The sequence below is a fragment of the Phyllostomus discolor genome, chromosome 1 (genome assembly GCF_004126475.2).
Source record: "Phyllostomus discolor isolate MPI-MPIP mPhyDis1 chromosome 1, mPhyDis1.pri.v3, whole genome shotgun sequence".
Lineage (NCBI taxonomy): Eukaryota > Metazoa > Chordata > Mammalia > Chiroptera > Phyllostomidae > Phyllostomus > Phyllostomus discolor.
The window spans coordinates 158,311,890-158,335,141 of NC_040903.2; the positions used below are offsets into that span (position 1 = coordinate 158,311,890).

The 23,252-nt window shown below is 37.5% G+C and overlaps 1 protein-coding gene across 6 annotated transcripts; it reads left to right on the forward strand.

The window, feature by feature from the left end:
• Positions 1-6,648: 6,648 nt before the first annotated feature.
• BLOC1S6 (biogenesis of lysosomal organelles complex 1 subunit 6) lies at positions 6,649-22,201 on the forward strand. Of its 6 annotated transcripts, none has more exons than XM_036033010.1 (5): positions 6,649-6,997; positions 9,955-10,096; positions 17,396-17,483; positions 19,152-19,239; positions 19,675-22,201. In XM_036033010.1, the coding sequence occupies exons 1-5, from the start codon at positions 6,916-6,918 to the stop codon at positions 19,791-19,793; spliced, it is 519 nt and encodes a 172-aa protein (XP_035888903.1). In that variant the 5' UTR covers positions 6,649-6,915; the 3' UTR covers positions 19,794-22,201. The 6 variants fall into 6 exon arrangements, with proteins under 6 accessions (XP_035888903.1, XP_028363874.1, XP_035888923.1 ...); XM_028508073.2 differs by having other exon boundaries at positions 6,657-6,997; positions 19,152-19,242; XM_036033030.1 differs by lacking the exon at positions 6,649-6,997 and adding an exon at positions 7,080-7,154 and having other exon boundaries at positions 19,152-19,242.
• The last annotated feature ends 1,051 nt before the right edge of the window (positions 22,202-23,252 follow it).

Sequence of the window (23,252 nt, forward strand, 5' to 3'; positions counted from 1 at the left end):
ACCACACCTAAAGCAAAACCAAAAGAAACTAAGCAAACAACTAGAACAGGAACAGAACCACAGAAATGGAGGTCACATGGAGGGTTAGCAACAGGGAGGTGGGAGGAGGAGAGAGGGGGAAAAGGTACAGAGAATAAGTAGCATAGAATGTAGGTTGAAAATAGATAGGGGGAGGGCAAGAATAGTACGGGAAATGTAGAAGCTAAAGAACTCATAAGTATGACACATGGACATGAACTAAAATGGGGGGAATGTGGATGGGAGAGGGTATACAGGGTGGAGGGGAGTGAAGGGGGGAAATGGGACAACTGTAATAGCATAATCAATACAATATATTTAAAAAATAAATAAAAATTAAAAATTAGCCATTTTAAAAAATAACAGAAATAATATTTCTTTTGGCACATAATAAGTACTTAGTTAAGGGATGCTACTATTTGCAATAGTGCCTCATAGCTTACAGATCCTTTTCATATGTTCTATGAAGTCTTTGATTCTCACAAGAAATATGTCAAGTAATGGGTCTGTTTTTATGTCTGTTTTACTGATGGAGAAACCAGCAGCTCAGAGAGTAAGTGACTTGACTGACATCTCATAACTGACACAGTTGACATCTGTTGCTTTGGTTGGAACAATTTCCTTCCTCCTTTTGGAAACAGGACTCTGATTTCCCTTAAGAAACTACCGTGTGCCTTTGTATAACTCCTAGCAGGACTGTCAGTCAAGAGACCCGGGCTCTCCCTGTTAACATGTGACCCACACTGGCTCATCAGAACCCTCTATTTCCTCTGGATATAGAGACTGGTGTACGGGTAGGCATGTGATCCAAGTAATTTGAGGTTTATTTTTAAAGACATATAAATAAATTAATTCAAGGAGTGAGTTGGCTTCACTTGGGAGCTGGAAGGACCATGAAAACTTGGATATATTTTCCAGAGAGAGCTGCTAAAGTGAAGCCAATACAGAGGAAAGCCTACTGGGGGAGATGAGAGAGGAGAGAGAGAGACACACACACACACACACACACACACTCTGATTTCTTTTGAGGAAATGAATATTACTATGTCTGAAGCCAGAGCAGCTCTTAGATTTTCAAGTTCAGTGAGTCAATAAATTGTTTAGGTAGATTTGGACTTTTTCACTTGCAAACAAAGAAACCTGAAGAGTAAATGTCTTAGCTATTATTGAAACATGTCTTTTGATGTCAAATATTGGCTATTTCCACTGCTGCAAACTTCAGAAAGGTGCCCCTACATGTAAATGTCAAAACTGATCAGGCACCTTTGTGGTAGATTAGGGAGCCTATCTTCTTTTTATGGAGACACACTATTTTAGGTCCCCTTCAAGTTTTTATTTTAAAAATTTTGTCAAGAGAATGAGAAGACAAGCCACAGACTTGGAGAAAATATTTGCAAAAGACATACCTGATAAAGGGCTGTTATCAAAAATATACAGAGAACTCTTAAAACTCAAGAAGAAAACGACTTGATTAAACAATGGACAGTCTAAGCAGACATCTCACCAAAGATAAATAGATGACAAATATGCATGTGAAAAGATGTTCTGCATCACATGTCAATAGGAAATACAAATTAAAGAAAATATGAGTTGCCACTACACTTCTATTATTGATAGGATGGCCCAAATCCAGAATACTGACAACACCAAAAGTGTGTGAGGATGTGGAGCAACAGGCAGTTTCATTCATTAATGGTGGAAATGCAAAATGGGACAGCCACTTTGGAAGGCAATGGGTTGGTTTCTTACAAATCTATCCAACAACCTTGCTACTTGGTATTTACCCAACGGAGTTGAAAAATTATTTTGCGCAAAAATTTGCACATGGATGTTTATAGAAATTTTATTCATAATTGCCAAAACTTGGAAGCAGCTTAGATGGCCTTCAGTAGTGAAAGGATAAAGGAGCTGTGGCACCTTAAAAAAATGGAATAATACTCTCTAGTCTATGCCAAAAAGAAATCAACCACCAAGCCATGAAAATACATGAAGGAAACTTCAATGCATATTACCAAGTGAAAGAAGCCAATTTGAAAAGGCTATACAGTGTATGATTCCAAATGTATGACATTCTAGAAAAGGCAAAACTATTGAGTAAAAAGATCAGTGATTTCCAGGGTCTAGTGGGACAGAAGGATGAATAGGCAGTGCACAGAGGATTGTTTTAGGGCACTAAAAATACTCTGTGTTATGCTATAGTGGTGGATACACATCATTATACCTTTGTCCAGTCCCATAGATTACACAACATGAATAGTGAACCCCAATGTGAATGATTATGACGTGAAATGTAGGTTCATGAATTGTAGCAAATGTATCACTCTGGCGAGGGATGTTGATAATGGGAGAGGCTGTGCATGTGTGGGTGTAGGAGGTATACAAGAAGTCTCTGTACCTTCCCCTCAATTTTGCTGTAAACTGAAAACTCTAAAAAATAGCCTATTGAAAAATTTCAAAAGCCATAGCTTTTGGCCTCTGCATATATTTTACAAACTTTTTGGTGGTAAGGTTTAGGAGAATGTGTTGGTGAAATACTCCACATAAAAATGTTTTTTTTTTTTTTTTTTTTTTTTTTACATAATGCAATGAAGGAATGATGGAAAGTGTAGTGGAGTTGCACTGGGTGGAAGTATTTTAGCACTTTGCTAATGTGAAAGAATATTTCTCATGTAAATATAACAAGAGAAAAATGGTTAAAATTCCTTGAGAGTCATTTTCAGATTGGTTAACCATAGGCAAAATGATAAACTGTTTTTCTTTAGTACCCCAAATTCCCTGATCTTCTATCTTCACTTCCTTTCCTTCCTTTTTAAAATTACTTTGCAAGCACAGTACCCGATATGAATATGTGCAAATTTTCAATACTTCAGTGCATTAGAAGCATAAGGTCACGAGCTGTAACATCTTTCTTTTGGATACCTCACCCTTTCCCATCCCCTTTCCCTGCAGCTCCTGGTCCCTACATCCTTCTCACTCAAATCTTTTTGTGCCCCTACCTCTATTCTTATTTTTGGAAAATGATGGAGAGAGATAAAGTAGAGTGGGAGAAAATGAATTCTGTAAGAGAAGTAGGCCAAACTTGGAGTAGATTTTATCAAATCTTAGCACATTCTAAATATAGGACATCCTGATTATATTCATGTATTAACATTTTTTCTCTACTTGAATTTCCCTCCTACCTACTCCATTTTGGTTAGCAAAAATAAAGGATGCAAGACAATTTAAGGAAAACAGCAAATTTGAATTGTGGATAAATGGTTTCAATGTATTTATTGCATTATATTTGCTCTCCTTTTTTTTTGGATTTCACGGTCTTTGAAATCCAGTGGACTTATTTTCCTTTTGCTATGAATATACAGGGTTTAACTCTTTCTTAATATCATTTCTTTGGATGAACTTCTTCAGAGCTGTATGATTACATTTCATATTATCTTTTGTCTTCTTAAGTTCTTTTGGTCTGAAGATTATACAACACTTTTCTCCATTAATTCTTTTGCTAGCTACTTAATCTTTGTTACTCTTGTCTTGCCCAAAAGATAGTTAACACTTTGAGGCCCTTGAGTCTGAAGTATATGTTTGCTACTTCTGGTGTTTTTTCCTGTTGAAGGCTTTACTAATTTTTCTCTGCATATTACATTTGACCTGTTCTTCAAAGTACAGTTTAACTTCATTTCCTCTATTAAGTTTTTAAAATGTCTTTAGTTTCTCTCAGTTGTGCACTACATAATTGTACATCTGTGGTGGGCTGGAATAATGCCCCCCTCCATGAAATTCCACCTTCAATTCCCCAGAATCTGTGAGTGTTACCTTACATGGCAAAATGAACTTCTCAGTTGGTCAAATTAAGGACCTTGGGATGGAGAGATTATCCTGGGTTATGCAGGTGGGCTCAGTGTAGTCACAGAGGTCCTTATAAGAGGGAAGCCAGAAGATCAGAATAGGAGAGAAGACAATGTGGGAATGGTAGTAGAGGGAGAAAACACAACGAGATGGCCATGAGCTAAGTCATGTGGGCAGCTTCTAAAGCCAGAAAAGGCAAAGAAACAGATTCTTCCTCAGAGTCTCCAGAAGTAACCATACCTGTTGACACCTTCGTTTTAACCCAGTGAGACTGATTTTGGACTTCTGATCTCCAAAACTGTAAGATAATACTTTTGTGTTGTTTTAAGCTACCATATTTGTGGTTATTTGTTGTTTGTTATAGTAGCAATAGGAAACTAATATGATGTCATTAATGTCCTTTACAGTTCTTTAGGTTTGTTCCACATAATTTAGCACTTTAGTTCCATGTTAATTCTATTGTGTATAAAAGGTATAATATAAATTCCTGGTGAGCTGGATCTAGAAATTTTCCCTCATTTTTTATACCCTAAGTGCCCTGTCCATTCTTAGGTACTCAGCTATTTGCAGTGGATTCTGTCTCCGGCACATAAAAGAGAATGGCTACCACCAGTGCATTCTGAAAGACATATATAACTCAATGAACTGTGTTTACTTCCTTGGCATCAAATGAAATCTTTGGTTTTTGATCTCTGTCTCACAAGCAGTGCTAGATGCACAGCACTTGCTAAATGGAGGCTGGAACACAGGGAGTCTTTAACAAACACTTGACATGCTCAGTGGAAATCTCTGGGAGTAAAGAAGGAAAAGGAAAAAGAGAAAACCAAGATGGGTCAGGTACAAAGTCCTGTTTATCTATTAACCTGATTCACTTATGTTACATTAAGTAAAGTTAAAATGCTGAAAAATGAGCATTCATCAAACTTTTTAACATGAATGTTTCCTTAAAGCAAAATAGAAGAGGGGGAAAGATAGTAAAAATAGGCAGGGTGTGACAGTTTAATTTTATCAATTAAATTCAAATAACCAGTATTTTCAAATCCAGGTTAAATATGCTTAATATTATGCTAAAAGCTAGAGGTCACAGATAACCCCATAGGACATGGGTCTATTCTAAGGGGCCTTAGTATCCAGTTGGGAGATAATGATAGCAGTGAACTATGGTTACCAGGCAGCTTATCAAGTGTAATCTTGTGTGATTCAGACTTTGGAGATTATCGAAATTTGGAATAATCAAATTTGGGGATAGAGAATGAATACTTCATCCAGAAAATATTTTTTGAGAACCTATTATGGTTCTCTGTGAACAAGTTTCAGTTTGGAGTTTGCAATCTAATAGAAAAGGCAAGAGAAATAACTAATGTGAGAATGGATTAAGTGTTAAATGGCAGGATGCTTTGTACTGAGAAAAGGTTACTACTGTAATTTCTGAAAGTTGAAAGGGGATGTAGAATTGTGAGTGTCTTTTAATTAAAGGTATTATTTAGGCTGAGCCTTGAAAGATGAGTAAGACATTGACTAGAACATTCCAGGCTGAAGCATGAGCAAGAGCACTGCAGATATTTCACGCTTGGATGGAGCAAAGGATCCTTGAAGGGTAGTGCATTACTTTCCTATTCACATGGTAATGAACTGCCACAAACCTAAAGAAATACAAATTTATTATAGTTCTGTAGGTCAGATGTCCAATACAGGTTACATTGGGATAAAATCAAGGTGTTAGAAGGACTGAGTTCCATTCTCAAAGTTCTAGGGTTGAATCTGTTTCCTTGTCTTTTCCAGCTTCTAGAGGTCACCACAACCATGGCCAGTGGCCCCCTTCCTATTTTCAAAGCCAGCAATGCTGTAACTCTCTAATCATCCTTCACAATTGTTACCTCCCTCCTGACTCTCCTGTTTCACCTTTCCAGTTTTGAAGGCCCTTTTGATTATGTTGGGCCCATTCAATAATCGAAGATAATCTATCTTTAAGTCAGGAGACTGGCAACCTTACTCTTTTCGTTGAACTTAACATATTAACAGGTTCTGGGGATTAAGACTGTCAACATCTTGGGGTGGGGTCTTTATTCTGCTTACTACATAGTAAGGAGGGCTGCTCTCCAGAGGGAAGGCAAAAGAAGGGGTGTGAGTGCACTGATAAGGGCAGTGGGGTTACAGGTGCAAGTTTCTGAGGTTTGACATAAACTTTCTCTTCGATGCTGTGTTGACTGCAGCATAGAAAAGTGGACAGGCAAGTTTGGGAAGCAATATTAGGAGGCCACTATTACAGGCCAGGTGAGATGATCTAAGGTAGAGAGAGCATAGCTGACAGTTTTATTTGGTCTGAGGCTGCTTCTGCCCATTTCTAAGTGTTTTTCATCAAAATTCATGACATTCCACAAGATCTCAGCAAGTGTCATTTCTAGAAATGTGGATGAATTTGTTCTGTAGGTGCTGCAACCCAGGCTTTAAATCATTCACCCACAATCAACAAGAGGAGACAGGAATCCTGGCCAATACCCCAATTAGCAAGGCTGAAGCTCACAGAGAACTTAAACACTGAACTTTTGCGTGGTCCAAATCACTGGGAAGGCACGCAGTCCTTGTTCTTAAGGCGTTGCCTTAACACGGATACAAAATTGAAAAGCTGTATAGAGTCTCAGCGAACTAAGCCTAACTAATCGCCCAGTTGAACAAAGCTCTTCCGGTCTTCGAGAGTCCTCCTGAGCAGCCCCCTTCCCGTCACCGCTCACTCTCCCCCCCCCCCCCCCCCCGTCCACTCCTCGGTTGCCGGGACACGAGCCCCGCACAGCGACTCAGACGACACCGCGTCTTGCACCAACGACGAAGGCAGCATGGAGTCGCCGGAGCAATGGGGTGGAAGGCCTTGGAAGCAGAAAGGGCTAGGAGCAGTCTCTGACCCGCGGTCACGTGCCCAGCGCCCGCCATCTTCCGCTTCCGTTACTTCCTGGTGCGATCGCTGCATTGGTCCGGCTGGGCGCTGGACTTGCTTGGTTCTCCCGTACTGTATCTGATCATCTACACAACTACCCTTTCCCTGGTCCCAGCGGGAGGGACATGAGTGTCCCCGGGCCTCCAACTTCGGACGGGGTCTTGGCATCGCCACCCGACGATCTGGGGTCTGGAGAGCAGATGCCGGGTACGTGCTCTCGGCTATCCGCGGGGCAGGCAGCCGGAACGGAGTGGGTGGGTCTTCCTGGCCGCCCTGCCGGAGTAAGCTGCTGTGGGCAGCCCTGCGCCTGTGACCCCTGCGCAGAAGTGGGGAACCGTGCCGGCCTTCCTGCTCTGCGGGATGGGTGGGGAACGAAGTTTAAGGGACAAGTGTGTTTTTTGGGTGCGGTTGGAGGCAATTGATGGTGAAGTCATTCTGCGTTAACGTGACTCTGGCTCTGGTTGGCTATTTGTTACAGTTGGTGGTTGAGGGTGAATTTGTCAGGATGATGGCTTTGTAATTTAGAGACTTGATGTTCACATTGCTGCATCTACATTCCTTCAGCAGTCTTTCTTTACTCTCGTTCCGAGAGATATTTAAGCCCCAATGCCCTAAGGCTTCCACTGAATGTAATGGGTTGACTTGCTCTGCATCCAGAATGGTACAAGTACTCTACTACCCTTGGGAGAATTGAGAAAGTACTTATTCAGAGCAGTTTCATGTTCGGTGATTCAGATGAGGAACTCTAGATGAGAAAGGCTGCAGTGCTTTGGATGTGCCTTTTCTTTTACCTCCCTAAGTTACCCCCAAATAGTGTTCAGTCCTTTCTTGGCCATGCTTTTTCTCCATGGTCTCCCTCTTTTCCCACCTTCCTGAGTTGCTTCTATAAATATGAATTCCATGTATGTATGTGCATTTGAGTACCTGTCAGCTTGCTCCTCTGCCTGTCCACTGGTTGCTTCGACATGGTTCTTTTGCGCTAACCTCACAGCATGTACACAAATAAAAGTAGATGTCTGATCCAATTAATGGCACCAAGTCACTCTCACTTGAAACTTTGATATTACTCTGGACTCTTTCCTCTCACTTACCTTCTACCTCTTTAATTTAGGGGACTCTACTATACAAGTTCCAACTCCTTTTTGTATTTTCACCCTTAAAACAGTGGTTGTAGTGCTAGTCCGCCTCCAGTCTCTTACTTTCCATCTAGCCCACTACTGTCACATCAGTGAGTGCTTATAAAGCTCCACTCATGACATTTCCTTGCTTGGAAGATCTTGCTATCCTCTGAATTCCCCTCTAGGTGTCTGTTTCTCTAGTGGCACTTCTCACATGCTGTGATTTTCCTGTACTGAACCCTTTCAGGGAAGGAGGCTTTCCTAATATATTGTTGTACTCAGAAACTAGTACATAATATATGTAGACATGCAGCAAATTTTTTTTTGTATGAATAGGTTAAGGACCCTTTCTTTTTGTTTAATCTCCCACATAAAGTACCTTGAACTTAGTAACATTTAGTATGTATGTAAAAACATGAAAACTTAGACACTTCCACTAACTAGAAGATTGGGGCAGGGTAGGGAGGGGATCTACCAGTTATAGTGTCTGTACGGGTGGGGCAAAAGTAGGTTTACAGTTGTTTGTATGGAAAAATAATATAATAATAAATAATACAAGAATAAACTGTGTTTTGTGTAGTGACATCTGTAAACCTACTTTTGCCCCACCCTGTATATTGTAGGGGAGGTGTATTAGTTATTATTCCTTAGGTTTGAAATGTCCTTATTGGGCATTTCTGTATAATACTTAATGTTTTCCATATTTTCCTAAGAGAGTTGCTGTTGTTTGCACTATAATTGTACTCAACCCTTAAGCAATGGCACAAATTCTCAGCTGTACTTGTTCCCTTCCCACCCGGTGGTACATCAGTGGCAATATCCATAAATGCTCCATGTTTCCCATTATATTTTTATTTCATTTGTGGAGTGCTCAGTTTTTTAAGTTAGTTCTTACCTGTTTGAATATTGCCTTGCAACTATAAGAATTCCATAGTTTGCTCATGTTTTTCAGGGTCAGAATAAAAAGCATACTATTTTATTTTGACTTCTAAAAGCTTATTTTGAATATGACAACATGTTGTTTTCCTTAATCTTGCCAAAGTTTAAATATATGGTAAAACCTATACATGGAAATAGGCTATAAGCAATGTGTTGTGATAAATGTATCCTGTATAATGTTCTATTTTGATGTTACTGAATATTACAAGATTATGATTAAAGAAAGATATTTCAGAGTTTAATACTAGTTTAAAAATGTTTTTGGAGTACAATTTTAATAATGTGACCATTTCATTTTTTTTCATTCTAAATTAATGATTTTAAAATCTTACACACCAATCACTGAACCCTGTTTAGAAATTGTTTTATACTTTTCTCAGTAGTAGTAGTGATTGATGGGTATTCATTTTGAACACTTTTGAATTCCTGGCACAGTGGTTACAGTTCCTTTATTCAAAGGAAAAGTATGAGGCATAGTTTAGATTTAGATTCCCATCTAAATTTACATTTACACACAACCACAATACATTATTTTATATAGTAGATTGAGATACTGATCTCAACAAAGGAGAAATTCTTAGAAAATTTCTCTCTTAACAAATCACAAAACATCCCTCCTTTTACATGTAAGTAATATATCAAGTTATATGCAAAATAGATGTTGACCCATATTTTTACTTCCATAGAAATGAAAAAATATTTTTAAGTATTGTGTTTTTGAAAAGAAGAATTTCTTGTTTTCATTCAGGGACTGTTTCCCACTTTCAGGCCTCAGGTTTCCTTAACAATCCATTGAAAACTATAAATGCTTTACATGAAATCCTGTCATGAAACATACATAAACATATAGAATTTTGCATGTTAATGTTCTTTTAATCTAGGCTTTATGTTATAGTAGTAGCTTTAAAACATTTTGAGTGCTCATAATCCATTTTTTAGAGGACACTCAGGAGGTGAAACTTGAAAAAAGCGGAGAAAAGTGTTCTTGTACCACCTCATGCGTATGCACTGAACCTCGTTGCCAACCCTCTTCCCTGCCTCCCCACTGCTCTCTGATCCCTGTGTCAATTTAAAAGCTTCCTAAATTTGATTTTTGCTTGGGGACAGGTTTAAGTGACACTTCTCCAGATGAAGGGTTAATAGAGGACCTGACAGCAGAAGACAAAGCTGTGGAGCAACTGGCAGAAGGATTGCTTTCTCACTACCTGCCTGATCTGCAGAGATCAAAACAAGCCCTCCAGGAACTCACGTGAGCTAACAAAAAGTGGAGATGCACTCATTCCCCTCTGGTGTAGTCCTCATTTACTGTATAAGTATATACAGTACATACTGTATTAAGTCATTATTTTGTAACATTTCATGCAATTGAGTATTTCTTTAGTGATAACTTTAGCGAATGGGAGAGGAGGAATTCATAGTAATCTAAATATAAAAAGTGAAATGAATGCTTGTAGAGTGTTTGGGTTCTAAGAAGTACCCCTAAATCTATTCTAGACTCTTTCATTAATTTTGGTGTTTTACCATTATTTTATAAGTCTCGTCTATTGAGAATGTTGCACGATGGGTATACACCTATTTCTGAGTAGAGTTGCAAAATTGCTTCCATAAGAGTCACATTTGTATTCAGTCACTGGTTCACAAGTTGCCAGAAATCCTTAAGTATTGTTTATTGCGGTGGCCCATTTCATCCTCTCCTAGGTAAATAAAGGATTAGAGGAAACATTAAGAGAGGAACAGGATAAGGAGGAATGGAAGCCATGGAGTGGGGTCGGTATGCAAAGATATACACTGTACTTTATCGGCTCCCACCTGGACACCGCGGACTGAGTTTCTACTTCCTCTAGGGTCAGGACCTGTCTGGATTGCCCAGGCCGGCCTATTTCCTTCTGTGATGGTCATCTTTCAGCTGGCTCTCAGCTGCTGCTTCTCTAAGACCTACCCTCTGAAAGCTTATCTCAAAAGACTTTATTAGGGCAAAGGGAGAAAAATAATCAACTATGGTCATTTTGTATTATTAAGTAGTGTTACAATCGTTGAATTTGAAGGTGATAATGAGTGTAAAAGTAGTAAGTGCTATGTTCTAGGACTTGTGGAACACTACTGTAGTAGGGAGTTGGCGACATTCTAGTTTTCTGCTAGCTCCAAGTGACAGTTTTCATCCCTAGTATGTGTGATACCTTGTTTTTTAACACCAGTCAATCCTTGTGGCAAAAAGGGAATAAAGAATTTGCTGTGGAGTTTGGATGAAGTATGATAGATTGACAGAAGGTAAGAAACTCTGCAAGCCAAACATTTGCATAACACCTTCCTAAGGGGAAGCTGAGAGTCATGGTTTAACTGCAGAGTTTAGTTGATGAGGATGTTGGCTAAAATTTAGTGTTTTGAGTATCTTCACTTCCCAGGCATCCATATGACAATGATGATGATGGTAAAATCAGTTACTGCTTGGTACTATATTTACTACATGCTTGCCACTTTATGTACCATATCTAAATTAATCCTGAAATTTTATAAAGTATCTAATATTATGTCTGTTTACGGTCAAAGAAACTGAGGTTCAGAGAGGTTAAGTAACTTGAAAAAGATTACACAGGTAATGTTGGAATTAACAGTTGAATGTGATGAATAAGCAGTTATTATATATCTTGTGTCAAAGCAAGATTAGCAAATTTCAAAGAAGGGAAAAAGAAATGTTTTCTAGTAACTATCTCTTTAGAATTTCACAAATAATAAAGGGGCAGGGGAAACAGTAGTAGACTAAGAGGTTCCTGAGTCCTAGTGCTGGCTCTGTCATTAAACTTTTTCATATTCATTAAGCCACTTTACCATGATAGAAACAGGCCTACAGATAAGGAGAAGAAGGCAGTGGTAGACAGAAATTAAGTTTTCTTTGTAGCTAATAATGGGTAAAGAAGACCAAGAACAAAATTTATCTTTATATATAAGAAAGGTTTCAAATAGTCTTTTATATATGTCATTTTAAGAACGTTGGAAAGAAAGAAAAAAGAGGTTCTGGGATCTAGGTTCTTAAAAGTAGCTGGAAGAGGTGCAATTATGAATAGTCTCAGTGGAGCTCCCTTTGAGATAAAACAGTCTTAAACCTTTCAAAGAAACAATTTTTTTTTCTCATGGATCCTTCTTTATCAGGAAGAAGAAGAGTTGTCTCGGCCACATAGTAAATACATTGCAACACATAATCACAAAACAATCTCATAATATTTTAAGTAAATTGACGATTTTGTGTTGGGTCAAATTCACAGCCATCCTGGGCCACGTGTGGTTCGCGGGCTGCAGGTTGGGCACCCCTGCTGGAGATACTGCGTCAGGGCTTCACAGTCACGCAGGGCAGGCTCTGGGGGCATTCCAAACACAGATCGTCTGTGCCCTTTCCTAGTGGAATTGGGTTATATCACCCTCCCAGGTATGTTCACCAACCGGGAAGCTCTACTGAGCTCTGGTGTCCAGAGTTTTAAATAGGGTTTCATTAAGTAGGCATAATTGATTGAATCATTGGCCTTATAACCAAACTCATTCTTCAGACCCCCTCCCTTTTTTGGAAAATGGGCCGATATTACATGGCTCAAAACCCCAACCCTCTGACCACATGATTGATGTTTCTGGCATGACTAGCACCAATCTTGAAGCTCCAGGGGTCCACTGTGGGTAACCTCATCAGCATAATCAGGTGTGATTCAAGGGGCTCATGAATAACAAAGGTACTCCTATTATTTGGGAATTCCAAGAGTTTTAGAATAGATATGCCAGGAACCTGGGACAAAGATCAGACAAATTAATGATTATACAACCGATGTTCATTTAGCTCATTTTAAAAAATTTATATTTTTATTATTATATTTTTGTTTATAGGACATATGTTTATTTTTCTTTTTTAAATTTATTTTTAAATTACAGTTGATACAATATTATATTAATTTTAGGTGTACAACACAGTGATTAGACATTTATATAACTTACAAAGTGATCCTCCCATAAGTCTAGTACCCACCTGGCACCATACATAGTTATTACAATATTATTGACTGTATTCCCTATGCTGTACTTTACATCTCCATGACTGTTTTCTCTCTCTTTTTATTTTTCAATTACACTTGGCATTCAATATTATTTTATATTAGTTTCAGGTGTACAGCATAGTGGTTAGACATTTATATAATTTACGAAGTGATCCCTCCAATAAGTCTAGTGCCCCCCTGACACCATACATAGTAATTGCAGTATTATTGACTGTATTCCCTATGCTGTACTTTGTTTACATCTCTGTGACTGTTTTGTAACCACCAGTTTGTACTTCTTAATTCCTTCACCTATTTTACCCAGCTCTTCAGTCCCCCTCCCATCTGGCCACCATCGTTTGTTTTCTGTATCTACAAGTCTGTTTCTGTTTGTTTATTTTGTTCCCTAGATTCCACATATAATTTAAATCATATGGTATTTGCCTTTCTCTGACTTATTTCACTTAGCATAATACCCTCTAGGTCCATCCATTGTCATAAATGATTAAGATTTCATTCTTTTTTAACGTATTTTGCCCATTTTTAAATTGGATTATTTTCTTATTGTTGTGTTTTAAGACTACTTTGTATATTTTTGATACAAGTCTTTAATGTGTTTAACGAATATTTTTTCCAGGTGTGTGGCTTATTTTTTCATTTTCTTAACAGTGACTTTTATAGAGCAGAAGTGTGTAATTTTAAAAGGCCTTGGTAGATTATGCTGTTGGTATTGCATGTAAAAATCAATCACCTTATCAAGGTCACCTAGGTTTTCTCCTGTGTTTTCTTCTACAGGTTTTATAATTTTACATTTTACATTTAGGTCTATCATCCATTTTCAATTAGTTCTTACAAAAGGTGGAAGGCCTATGCCTAGGTTAACGTGTTTGCACATGCATATCCAGTTGTTATTTTACCATTTCTTGAATCGACTCCTCTTTCTCCACTGCATTATCTTAGCTCTTTTGCCAAAGAGCAGTTGATTATATTGGTGAGGTTCTGAGAGCTTTGTGCACTGTTCCATTGATCAGTGTGTGCTTTCCTCAATGCCATGCTGTCATGATTTCTGTAGTTTTATAAGTCTTGAAATTGTGCAGTGTATGTCTTCTCACTTTGTTCTTCAGTATGCATTGACTATTCTAGGTCTTTGCCTTTCCTTGTTAATTTTAGAACCAGTTTATTTTATCTACAAAGTAATTTGCTTGGATTTAAATTGTGATTGCATTGCATCTATAGATCAAGTTGGGAGGAATTGATACCATAATGTTAAGAATTTTATTACATGTACTTGGAATATCTCTCCATTATTTACATCTTTTTAAAATTTCTTTCTTGAGAGTTTTACATGTAGAGCCTATACAAATTTTGTTAGATTTATACCCAAGTATTTCATCTGAGGGGGTTATTGTTTACTGCTGGTACATAGGAAAACAACTGACTTGTATATTAACCTTGCACCCTGAAACCTTGCTATACTGACATACTAGTTCCAGGAGGTTTTTTGTTGATTCTTTGGGGTTTGCCACATGGGCATTCATGTCAACTGTAAGCAAGAATAGTTTTATTCTTTTTTTCTTAATCTGTATGCCTTTCATTTCATTTCCTTTTCTTGTTGCATTAGTTAGGACTTCCAGTATGGGATTGAATAGGAGTAGTGAGAATGAACATCTTTTCCTTGCTCCCAGTTTTAGGGGGAAAACATCCAGATTCTCACCACAAGTGTGATGTTAACTATAGTTTTTTCTTTAATGCTCTTTAACAAGTTGAGGAAGTTCCTCTCTCAACTTGTTAAAGTTTCCTAGTTTCCTAGTTTGTTGAGAGTGTTTTTAATCATGAATGGTGTTGGTCAGATACTACTTCTGCATCAAACTGATAGGACCATGTGATTTTTCTTCTTTAGCTTTCTTTTCAAATATTGAACCGGCTTTGCATACATAGAATAAATCCCACTTGGTTGTGGTGTATAATTTTTTTAATACATTGTTGGATTTGATTGCCAATATCTTATTGAGGATTTCTGCATCTGTGTTCATGAAATATGTTGGTCTATAGAATTTCCTTTCTTGTGATGTCTTTATCTGGTTTTGGTTTTAGGGTAATGGTGGCCTCATAGGAAATGTGTCCACTACTCCTGTTTGGTCCTGGTGCTTTCATTTCTGGGATTAATTCAGTTTCTCTGATACAGTAGGCTGTTAGACAGACGTGAGCAGAGTAGGGATGATAATGTAGCTGCAGAAGGTCACCAGGACCCAGGACAGAAAGCCTGAGTGCCTAGCAAAACGGAAAACAAGCATTGTAGGGTGGGACCTCGCTTCCAGGTCCCTTCCCTTAGCATGTTGATAGTTATTCAGGGTAGACCCTCCCCTGACCTTTTCTCAACCTGGCATGTCCTCTCTTAGAGGAGGAACAAAGGGGCCGTAGAACAGCCTCATATGATTCCTACACAAGCCCTTATAAGACCACTTCCTCGAACATGAAACCCTCAGGACAGTGAGGTTCTAAACCCACATCAGGAAGAAAGCCTGTAGTCTGTTGACCATGAGACAGTTTTGGTCAAAGTAGAGATAACATCTAGGCCACTGTTGTGTTTCAGCTCCAGGCCCAGAAAAGTAGCAAAATGAGATGAAGCTACACCATGACTTACATCAGGACCAGCTGCATTGACTAATGACTCCCTACCGTAGCAGCGACCAATCAGTAGACACCATGATCCTGAAGGAACACCTGGAAAGCTGATGAAGCTTCTATTGAGATTCTCCCCTAAAATTCCCACCTTTAGGAAACAGATAAAAACACATAAGAGGAAGGACCCAGTTTGCTCACTTGCACGCTCGCTCTCTCTTTCTCTGTCTGTCTGTCTGTCTGTCTCTGGCATGCCCATGTCTTTCTCCATCCCCTTCCTCCCTCAGGTGCCCTCCCACCCTCTGCCTTGTGTGTCTCCCACCTGCCCCCCATTCTCCTCTCTCCCTTCCACACACCTACATGTTTTCTTCTCCCTTTCTTCCCCCAGGCTCGTTACCTTTGCTTTCTTTTTCTAAGCTGTAAGGGCCCTCCTTTTGCCTCTGTAACTTGTTTCCTGAGTATATGCAGCCCAGCTGGCTTCCTTCTTCTATGGCTCACGTCTTCTACCTCTGAGACTTTCTGAATAAGCTTTCACTTGTATGTGAGTTCTTGGCTCTGAGTTGTTATGCCAGTTCAAGGACCAACATCTAACATCTGGCTCCATTTGCTGTTAGGTATAGGCCTACTTAGATTATATTTCTTATGTGAAGTTTGGTAGTTTGTGTCTTTCAAGGAAGTAACCATTTTTATCTAAGTTATTAAAGTTATGGATATAGAGTTGTTGAAAGTATTCCTTTATTATCCTTTTAATGTCCATGGGATCAGTAGTGATGACTCCTCTTCCATAAATTATGTTAGTAATTTGCATCTTCTCTTTTTTTCTTTATTAGTTTGGCTAGAAGTTTATTAATTTTATTGATCTTTTGAAGAACCAACTTTTGGTTTTGTTGATTTTTCTATAATATTTTCTCATAGTAACAGCCTCTGTTTGCTTTCCTGCTTATGTCAGGTCATCGACTTGGTGGGTTTTCCTCTCATCTGCTCTCTGTTTCACCTCTGTGCTTGCTAGTTGGAGCTGAAGGGGCAAACCTGTGACCTCTGGGGTCTGCCGAACTCAGTGCTGGGTGGTGGAGATGCTGTGACTGCCCTTTGGTCTCCTCCTCGTTATTTCTTTTTCTCATCATTGTTTCTTTTTAGCATAGTTCTGCAAGCAAATAATGAGATATTTTTTTGTCAATGGTATTCTTTAAAACATTTAATTAGGTGACCCTTCAATGTCACTTATTCCTGTGATCCCAGCATTGATTGATCTAGAGAAGTATTATTAGGAAAGTTGGCTTCTTTCTTAGTAGAAGGTTTTGAATCAGAATTTTTATGAGGAATCTTTGAAATTACATTGTTTGACCTTCTCACTTTATAAATGAAGAAATTCAGGCCCAAAGAAATAAACTAAAATTTCTAAGATGACACAACTAGTTATTGGTAGGGGAATCTTGTAATTCCTAGGCTTTTTCTCCATCTTCCTATTTGTTCCTTTAGACTTGATATGGTGTTTTTCCCAACTGTAATCTAAAAAGTCACTGCTGCTCATTTACTTTGTGGTATTCCAATTTTAGTATACATATAAAACATCAAGTTTCTGGGGCAAGATAGTATAAAAAACTTTTGGGGGGATAATATAGGAAGTTGTTAAAAGTAATAAGTAATAAAATGATTTTAAATGATTTGGTAATTTTGGTTACTAGAATCTGAAACTGAGGCAAGAATAAAAGACACATTTAGTTTTTAGAATGTGACTTTAAAGTATTATTTTGAAAAAGATTATATTAATCCAAATAAGCCTTGAAGAATCAATAAATTTCCCACTTAATTTCTACCTTTAACATTAACCGAGATGAATGTGGTTACTTTTAATGAACTGGCACTTATAGTATGTAATGTTTCCTTTGGCTGTGTGCTTTTTTTTTTTTCAGACAGAACCAAGTTGTATTGTTAGACACACTGGAACAAGAGATTTCAAAATTTAAAGAATGTCATTCTATGTTGGATATTAATGCTTTGGTAAGTATGAGTTAGTTGACATAGCTTAGAGACATCTTGCTTTAGAAGTAGGTAGGTTTATCCTCCCAACTTTGTACATACGTATGTTTGGGATCTTGCCCTCTAATTTTTAAAGGTTAGAATTTGTTTTTGAATAGGAAACTTTGATTTACTTTGCTGGAACATCTATTATTTTGAATTGTTATCTTTCAAATGTTGAATTTGTGATAGGAAATGGAGTTTATTTATGAAAGTCTGGAATAGATCTTTATTTTTATAAATGAGACTAAAAAACTTTGGGGATACTATTTTTCCCCCTTAAGGAAAGTGCATCTCTTTTTATCAATTGCATGGTTTTTTAAATTCATATTTTATTTAATTGTATGGTATTTTAATAATGTTATAACAAATTAATGCAGAAACAAACCCTTCGAAAGTCATTTATGGACACTTTATATCTTTCAATATAAACAACAATAGTTGAAATTCATCAGAAGCTTTATAGCTTTTTGATGAGAGGAACTGGTACTCTTTTTTAAGAAACAAGGATTAACAAAAATTAAGAATTTAGGACTGCCTTTTTCTTCACCATGGACATTACAGATAGCTTGGTTTACATGATTTTATGGACTCTTATGCATTGGACAAATGGTGGCTTATTAATGTTTTCCTTTTATAACAATCAGAAAGTTCGTCTTCTCTAGCATCAGGCAGAGAGGCCTGTGGTAGTAAATACTGTGTCTTCTGCCCTGTAGTTCCTGACTTCTCGTGAACGAGGTGGACGAGGCTCCACTGACTTACGAATATTTGTTGAGTGATTAGTGATAAATGAGCCAAGCAGATATAATACTGTTGTTTCTGTCTGAGGAGGCAGAAACTAAGTCTTCCTCTTTTGTCTTCCCTCAGCCCCAGAGCAGTTCTGATTGTCATCTAGGAGCCGCAAAACTGGAAGGTTGAGAGAGACAGAGAGAGGGTCTGTAAGCTTTAGAGCTCACCAGCTGTGGCTTTATGTGTAGCTGCCGGAAGGTTGCTAATCTCTCTGTCGATACTTCTCTTTTTTTTTGTTACCTGGTCTTCTCTTTCTGTTACCTTGACTGAGAATGTGGTGATTTTTTTTTCCTTTTCTGCCATTTCTGGCTGAGATGGAATGTCCACACTTATAACTCCTTGGGAAGAAGTGTCTTTCCAGAGGTTCTTCTGCATGTTCTGACTTCAGAAGCCCACATCCCTCTCAGGGCCCTCTGGACACAGCTTGGCTTTTCCTGATGGGCAGCCACTTAAACTGTCCTGTGTGTCCTGGCTTGGTCTCTCCCTTGTACAGGCAGTAGGGAGTGTTTTACTTTCCTCACATGAAACTGAGAGCATTATTCAGTAGCCTTACTGAAGTTTTAGGGTAATATTGCATGCTTTTAAAGCAAAATGTTAACTGTATACAATATAAATATCTTTTATTTATCTTTTATGTTTAGTAACTTTTTATCAATCTGAATTGAATCAAGTGTTTTCAAAATTCTACTAATGGTTTAAATAAAATGTAAATATTGGAATTAAATTGTGGAGGTGAATAAGGCATTAAAAAATTTGACCAATTTAGGAAGGATGAACTGTAACTTAAGCATTGATTTATTTATCCACTTTGTTGTTTCAGTCTATTTTAACTTGGCTTTTCATTTATTTTTCCATGGTAAGTTCACTGAAGCAAAACACTACCACACCAAGCTGGTGAATATAAGAAAAGAAATGCTGATGCTTCATGAAAAGACATCAAAGTTAAAAGTGAGTTGGGAAGTTCTTTTACATTTTTTATAAAAGTAGAGGTTTAATTGTCTGTTTTTCTTCAGTACTTATTTTCTGGCTTCTTATATCTCCATACGCAATAACATACTTAATTCATGGTACATTTTTTTAAATGTATTTTTTGTTGTTTTCTCTTAAAACATTCTTTGGAACTCCACTCTGGGTCTTTTTACTAATAGCTGGGCTAGTAGGCTTGTGTTCTCTGACTATGTCACTGTAATTCTCATTTAATGGAGTAACACATTGTTTTTGTTCTAAGGAGACCTTAAATTACCCAGAATGAATTTAAAAGCTAAATATGAAATTTATAAATGAGTACCACAATCATCTCAGATCAAAGCACTGTTAACTTTTAAATTAGGTCCTAACCTATAAGCCTTGATTGTTCTCTTGGTTTTTGAATTTTTTGACATAGAAAGAGCACTTAAACTGCAGCAGAAGAGGCAGAAAGAAGAGCTGGAAAGAGAGCAACAACGAGAGAAGGAATTTGAAAGAGAAAAGCAGCTGACTGCCAAACCAGCAAAAAGGACATGAACAGTTGAATGTGTTTATTCTTCCTTCACCTGTCCCATATTCTTTGGATTTAAGATAACTTAAGTGTAGACTGAAGTGAAGGTAGTGCCTTTTACTATTGTGTCCTGTTTTGAAATCCTTTCCCCAGGAATGTTGTCTCTTTATGTTCATTTTAGCCATTTAAGAAGCTACTTTTTTTTTCCTAAGTAGAAGACACAATGTCACTTGGTTTGGGTATTTATGGGTAATTTTTCAACTTTCGTTTTGCTTAATTGTAAAATTTATTATAAATTCATTTGGCCTTGAATCATTTATAAACTGGAAAATTGTTTGATTGCTTTTTTAATAGTCTAGACTTTAAATGGTTAAAAATTATTATTTGGCAATACAATGCTGGTTTTTGGCAACTGCCTTTTCATTGTGTAGGTAAGAAAAAATGCCAACATTCAATCACATGTTGCTGGAAAAGAGGTGGTGTAAGCTTTGTGAAGAACACGATAGAACAGTGTGTACACAATAAATAATAGCATCTTAGACGTAGGATAGGTGAGCAAGATGCCAGACAGAGCCCACTAACCGTACACGTTGCCTCCTAGTGGTGTTTGCCATTTAGTTCTTGTGCAGCTTCTGGGTTTGCAGTAGATTGCTCTTCCTAAAGTTTGGCAGGGGTGGTGGTAAAGCTGTCACACACTCAAACATGTTTAAGTATTTATAATACTTAGTAAGAGTCACCACACATTGAGATACAGTTGTCAAGCTGATAAGATAGTGAGCTCAACTTTCCAAGTGGAAAATCTAATTGCTAGTTCTGTCCTCTGATTTGCTGTGTGGCCTTACATGTGGTTACTTTTTTTGTGCTTTTAACAAATTCTTAAAGTAGAATGGTAGATACCAACTACCAATTTTATAGATAATTACAAGAATTGTGCAAAATTGGTAAATGGCTTCTTCACAGAAAAGATAGCATGATGCTGTTAGTGTCTTCTAGATATACACCCCCTAATAATATAAGTAGAAACTTACATGAGGGGAATATGAAGTTTCATTGTTTAAGACTGAGAATATATTATTTACTGTTTTAGTATTCCTTAACGTCCTGCTGGTCCCAGTCTGATACACAGAGACTGTACAGAATCTATAAAGGTGTGTGATTAGAATGTGTATCTTTTGTAATCTACATTACATTTTTGATGAGCTGGAATCAATACCTCTGGTCACATATCAGGATAATTAATGATGAAGAAGGCATTAGATTTAAGTTGAGTGCTAAGAGCTGGTCTGTTTAAAGGTTTAGTTTGTTTGAAAGCTTTTTCCTTTAATGAATGAATTATGATCTCACAATTCACTTGACTTTGACCTTACGTTAAGAATATATTTTAAAAGGCTACCTGTTGCCTGAATTGCTGAATGTACTCACCCACAATCTAAAAAAGGCTGGGCACTGTTTCTCAGAGTGGTCTGTGGACCACCTGCAGTGATTATTTAAATGCTGGTTCCTAGACACCACTCTAAAACTGCTGAAACAAATCTGTTTTACTTTTTAAAAAAAGTTTCCTCAAGTGAATACATGCACTTTAAAAGTTGGGAACCACTGGTCTAGTGGTCTTAGTCAGAGGTTTCCCCCTTAGACTGCCTATCATTATCTCCTGGGCACTTAAAAAAAACCCAGACATTCAGGAAGATTCTTACTCAACAGTCCTGAGGCAGGAAGGACTCCATGCAGATTTTAAAGAGCTCCCCACACTGGTCTAGACTATTTTGTAATTTATATTTATAAACAGTGAAATAGTTTAAAAAGCCATCCAGTAACTTTGGGATTAATCTTGTGAAATAAATTCTGAATTGCTGCTTTTGATATAAAGTCAGGTTTAAGAGTGAAATACATAGCAGACAGGAATAAAGAAATCTGGTTAATTAATTGAACTTTTTATGACCTGTATTAAAATAAATCATGTTTACTGAATAAATGGCAATGCACATATACTTTTAGAGTTGTATTATTTTACTTTTGAAGATTTTCAAAAATATTGACGTTATATATTAGCATCCACTATTTTTAGGTCAGTTGGAAATCAAAGTACTGTTACCTTGATAATTAAAATCTAACTTTAGTTGTATTTTAGTAGCTTAGAAACATATCTTAGCAAACCTGGATAGAACCCTTACAATTAGTCTTACTGTATTTTTACACAAAATAATGAATTGGTCCTTGGGTTGAAAAAAATGGCCTTTGATTTTTGGGTTGAAAAATATTACCTTTGTTTGGAAACTGTATCACAAGTACTGAACTAAAATGATGGATGTTGACTTTGTAGGATGTTATCATGTAGATATATAGATCTATGTATAGATGTGGAATGTAACATGGATTATGTCGTCTGTGAGTTTTTGTTTGGATAGTTTATAAATATGACAGTTATAAACCCTCATGTACTTGTCTGCTTTTTGAGGTTATAAAATAAGGACTGCTTTTTACACATTTGTTTTAAAAAGGCCTCTGAGTTACCCAGAGTCATTGATCAAGCATGTTGTGTCCGCAGCGCTGTGTACATCACGGACCTCACTTCAACCACGCCACTCCTTTGCTGTCCTCTCCTTTCACCTTCCTCTCCATGTCCTCCGTATAGTGTGTCACATCTTGCTAGGTTGCTCCTAAATGTTTTTCAGAAAGTGATAGGAAGTGTTGGGAAAAGATTCTAGTTGAAATAATCCACCTTCATAAAGTTTTTATTTGAGAATAAAAATAATAGCTACTATTAGCGGTTTGGTAGATAGAAAGCACTTCATAAGGATCCCTGTATCTGCAGCCTATAAATAATGGAAAGTCCAACTAATAGAATATTTTAGATCATGTTTGTTACTATTATTTCTTTGATTTGGGAGCCCTTGAACCCCAGGGAGAGGGACTTATGTTGATGACCTTTGGAGGAAACGTGAACTCTCATAAATTTCTCATAGAATTTTGTATAAATGTGTGATTGGGTTTATATGTGTGTACACACACATCATTTCCTCCAAAGCAATGACCCAATAATTATTAAACCTCCAGACCTAACTGTGTACATAGTAACAGCAGTTATTTAGTTTCTAGGTTTTCCACTTGGATGAAGATAGTTTTTGTATTGTATATTCGTTTAGACATTATTTTTGTACCAATTTGACAGATATTCAAGATTTGTTGTGTTGTTAGCTCATTCTGTCTTAGCTCTCTAGCATGTATGAGGCCCTTTGGGTGAGACTGGATTTTTTTTTGAAGCCATTAAGAGAGTGAAGGAAGTAGTCAGGGGAGACAGTTATGGCTAGTGTAAAAAACACTGAAAGCAAAAATTCCAAAGAAATACAAAGTGAAGGCAGGGCAGTCAGAGAGAAGATAGGTAAAGTTTGGAGTGGAATGGGAGTGATAACTGAGAAAGAGAAGAAAGGCAAAGAATGAAGTACAAGGGAAAGGTAATGTATCTTTTGTGTACCCTGAATAAGGGA

What these genes read in the sequence shown, in the direction of transcription:
- BLOC1S6 (XM_028508073.2), top strand. Translation starts at nt 6,916, where the DNA reads ATGAGTGTCCCCGGGCCTCCAACTTCGGACGGGGTCTTGGCATCGCCA. An exon ending in CAAGCCCTCCAGGAACTCAC is followed by an intron (nt 10,097 to 17,395) that starts GTGAGCTAACAA and finishes TTTTTTTTTCAG; the next exon opens with ACAGAACCAAGTTGTATTGT. An exon ending in TGTTGGATATTAATGCTTTG is followed by an intron (nt 17,484 to 19,151) that starts GTAAGTATGAGT and finishes TTCCATGGTAAG; the next exon opens with TTCACTGAAGCAAAACACTA.